At 37.3% G+C, this 4347-nt stretch overlaps 1 protein-coding gene across 1 annotated transcript; it reads right to left on the bottom strand.

The window, feature by feature from the left end:
• Positions 1–2704: 2704 nt before the first annotated feature.
• Positions 2705–3724, bottom strand: GPR160 (G protein-coupled receptor 160). The gene has a single exon (XM_010287107.1). The coding sequence runs from the start codon at positions 3722–3724 to the stop codon at positions 2705–2707; it is 1020 nt and encodes a 339-aa protein (XP_010285409.1).
• Positions 3725–4347: the final 623 nt, after the last annotated feature.

Below are 4347 nucleotides of genomic sequence, written 5' to 3'. Positions count from 1 at the left end.
ACAGAGAGCTACTATTAATGTATTTTCAAATAGTTATTTAGCAGGCTCAGACACCACAGTTGGATGTGATGTGAAGACCTGTAGTGCCGCTGTTACCTGTGCAGTGGGTGTAGCAACAGCCCAAAGGTTGATGCTCTTTGGCGCTTTTCCCCAAAGAGTATGGAAGAATGAATTTGATGATAATACCATGATGTACCATCAGTACATTAATATGTGCTACAGCTGCATGTTGTGGCTTCCTTGTAAAAAATAAAGTATTAAAAACTTAAAATGGCTTTAGAAGCACAGCAGCAACTACAGGAATTCTGCAACGTCAGGATGGATGGCATTGTGTAAACTTTAATTATGGGTTGAGAAGCTGAACCACACTGATAAATAAAATACATCAGCAGCCCTACCCAACTTCTCACAGCTCCAGTTCTGTATACGTTAATGAATCAGAAGGGTGAGACCAACCACACAAACAGAAGCATCTGAAAGGTATGTTATTGAAAATAACTTTGCCTTCAGCTGGTGTTAAATGAATTTTAAATTAGGAATTTTCCCTTGCCTCCCGAGTTTATAGGCATTAGTTATTTCATGATCTTCTGAAATGCCTGGTGCATTACATTTGAGATATTTGCTGGATTTTAAATGGAGTTAGGTTTTGTAAGTATTTTGTCAACCCCATTTCAGTGGGTGTCCAGTTTATAGAAAACCTGAAGAAATGCTGTGTCAAAAAATGTGTTTAGACATGGTTTAGTCTGTAACATCTCACACGCTAAATAACAGCAATTACAATTTGAGAGAGCAGGGAGTGATTGCTTAGGGTTGTTTTTCAAGTTAACATTGTACATGCTTTCCTACTTCTAACATTGCAATAGAATTTCCTTCAAATACGTTTTCCAGCATAAAGGGTGAAATAATTTGTGGTGCCAAACACATGAAACTATGTTGCTAAGCATTGCCTCCTTTTATTGCACTAGTTTTAAAATTCAGTTTTTGATCATTTACTGTCCTTTTGATGGCCTTTTTAACAGATTTTTCCCCAAACCATTTTCTACTGCTTAAAAATGCTCATGTCCTTTCAACTACATCACTGAAACCTCAAATTTACCACAGACTGTGGGTGAAAGAAGCACTATGTGGCATGAAGTAATAAATCAGAATGATAATTGGACTTTGATATATTGCAGAAACATAAGATTAATATATGATTGAGATGTGATTGTGTATTCTGATGGAGTGATATACTGGAATAGCCTTTTATAAGAAATTTTAGCCCACGTAGCATTAAATTCTGCAATTAAATCTATGTCTATAATAGATATATAATAAATGATAACCCAACAATTAAATTTTACATTTGAAGAGCACACAGTGAACTATGTAAAAATATGATCTTCACTTTGTGAATCACTTTTAAAAAAAGCACTTTCCTATTAGCAACTAGCATGTGAAGGAATTTTAGATTCTCTCATTTGTTATGATCTGTAGAAGTGAAATTTCTTTAACCTGTCTGTTAATTGGTAAATTTATCATACAAATGCTGAAACAAAGCACCTTATATTATGCTGCTTAAACTTGCTTGTAATTGCACCTTTTGTTATCTGCAGATTTTTCTTAATGAATATCCTTGTGCGATATCGTTGTTCCCTGTGGGTCTAGGTGAATGATTAACCAACCTACAGCATCATTTACTTACATAGTTTCTATCTCCTTATGACACTGTATTGTGAGTTCAGTGCTTCAGAAATAAACGCTACTTTCATTTGTCTGCTTTGGTTGTGCATCATTTATTTCTCTTCTACAAAATTAAATCAAGACCTCTGTAAAATTGTAAGGATTGGAAAATTAAGAATATTTTTGCTAGAAGCCTGACTAATTCTTCCCCTGCTGTAGTGGTCCCACTTCCAATTTAACCATTTTAATTTGAAGGTAATTTTGTCTTCAAAATAAATTATCTTTTAATTTAAGCCATTCTTTAACCTTGGGCATGTATTTATGTCTAACAACAAACATTGTTGCTTGTTGCTCTGACTGTAATTATTTAATTTTTAATATGTACATATATACATTAGAGGAGCAGTAGCAAAGAAATAATGAAACATCACTACCTTCCCTGTAGTTGTGGAAGCATTTTGCACTATTTTTGTACTATGTAAACAAAGTTTATATTTCTGTAGGAGCTTAGCTTTACATTAACTAAAACAATTTATTTCTTGTTAAACAGACAACAACTGTTAACTTAAACTGATAAAAAGTCTAATAAGAAAATAACTTCCAAAAAAAAAAAAAAAATCACAGAAGTTGTTTGCACCTTTGACAGTGGGTTACCACATGTACGTAACTGATAAAAGGGCTCCAGCTCTGATGATGACTTTATTGCGTTTTGTACTGTAAAACCTGAGATCATTCCATTTAAAGAAAGTGTAAAATTCTAGTAATCAACACAAGGTTTAACGGAAAACTTTTTTTTAAGTAGCAGTCTTTTCTTAAACCTGTACTTTCAAGTTAAATTCTCCGAACCCAGCGTGGAAGTGCGCAGCGTGCCACGCTCTGGTGTAACATTCATTCCAACGTCCACCAATATTGTACTTTTTTACGTGGGTTGTAGCTCTGGAGATGTTTCCTTATATTATCTGTAAGGACACGGTCACAGAACATCAGAGCACAGGCTTCTGTTGCACAGCACTGATTTGCAGTCTCTTCAGTCAGCAGCTCATTAACAGATCACAATTACTGTGCCTGGCTTATCAGCTGGCTCTGTGTTTTCATTGTTAAATGGCATAAAGCAGAATTTCCAGCTGACAAATGGATCTGTAGACCACACCTCCTCTGTCAATTCAACATCGTGACAACGACACCAGTACGCTACTGCGATGAGAAAGCTGTTGATGAAGTACAGCCAGGGGACATTCATCTCCACGTAGGCTGGAATCCGAGCACCGACAAACAAAATGGTAATTTGAAGAAGAACAAAAGGTGCCCAAGTGCCAAGAAAACAGATGAGGAGTCTGGTCAGCAGCTGCCACTTAAAGCAAGTGCCATTGTTGTTAGACACATATGAGAACATCAGAACAGGATGGCTGGCAAAGGAAGCTACCCTGACAGACAGCAGCATGGTTAGAACTTCCCTCCGACAAGCCAGGAGAGCCATGCCTACGAGCAGCAGCATGGCACACGAGACCGAGTAGTTCTGCACGCTGGCATACAGAGGACACTGATAAGGAGAAAAATGGTTCTGAATTTCTAGTTCTTCATAGATAGCAGGAACTTTCAGAATACAAAAAAACCCTGAAATCCATATAACAACCACAGCAAAGACATAAAGTAATCTTTGACCTCTTTTAGGAAATGTTGAGGTTTGGGCTATAGTCATGTAATAATCCAGACCAGCTGCGAGATACACTGGGTAATGCAAGATACCATAGGTAAGAGAAATTATCTGAGTGAACAGGCAAATGTGGTACTTTGTAAATCGTACACCCCAGAGTGCAAAGTCCTCAAAATAGAAAATGAAAAATATACTCATCAGCAGTGTGAAATCAACAAGTGCCAGTGAAACACAAAAGTATCCCATAAAACTAACTTTCACATTTTTTTGCTTAACTTGCAACATGAAGAAATCAAGGAACACTTTTCCAAGCATAATCAGGAGCAACATGCAGCTCATTTCAAGAGGTTGGTTGAGCTGGGTGTAGTGGTACTGACCAGAACAATTTTCACAGAGTATGGCAGCCATCTTCCAATGGTAAGAACCAGCAAAATAAGTATCACAGGGCACAGCCCTTCATATCTGGAAAAAAAAAAAAAAGCTTTGCAAAAAGTGTATTGTGGGTACCTCTGCCTATTAGTTCATTCTCATCGTAGCAACTACCAAGTTTACATCTGAATTTTCCAGGCTCCTTAATTAGCTTCACTAACACATCATTGTCAAAAAGTGCATAAATTTTATCTTCTTCAAATTACAGTGAGAGTTAAAAGGGTAACATAGACCTAAGTTACTTTTCTAGCTGCTTTCCTAAGGAAAAGTTCAGGAAATAAGGTTGACTGCGTTCCTTTAGGAAGCACGGGGCTCCTTCTGTCCAGTTGGGCAGAGGGATGGGTGTTTCAGAGCTCCTCTGTATTTTGAAGTAATTAGGTAACCACATAGGACAGAAATCGCAAAGGTCACAGGAGATGTTACAGTATGGCCCCAGTTCATTATGCTTGTGGAATCTATACAGAATTGAGGCTGCAGAAATATCCTGAAAGCAGAAAAACCATCAACCCAACTCATCCTTTTCAGGTGCTAAAATCCTGGAACTCCGAGGCAATCCAAAGCACACGTGCTTCATTAGTCGGTTGGGCTTTTTTTGTTCATCC

This window comes from Phaethon lepturus, unplaced genomic scaffold, assembly GCF_000687285.1.
Source record: "Phaethon lepturus isolate BGI_N335 unplaced genomic scaffold, ASM68728v1 scaffold50615, whole genome shotgun sequence".
Lineage (NCBI taxonomy): Eukaryota > Metazoa > Chordata > Aves > Phaethontiformes > Phaethontidae > Phaethon > Phaethon lepturus.
This window is presented reverse-complemented; position numbering and strand designations above follow the sequence as displayed.

Excerpts from the sequence above, each read along its gene's own strand:
- GPR160 (XM_010287107.1), bottom strand. The coding sequence starts at position 3,724 with ATGGCTGCCATACTCTGTGAAAATTGTTCTGGTCAGTACCACTACACC.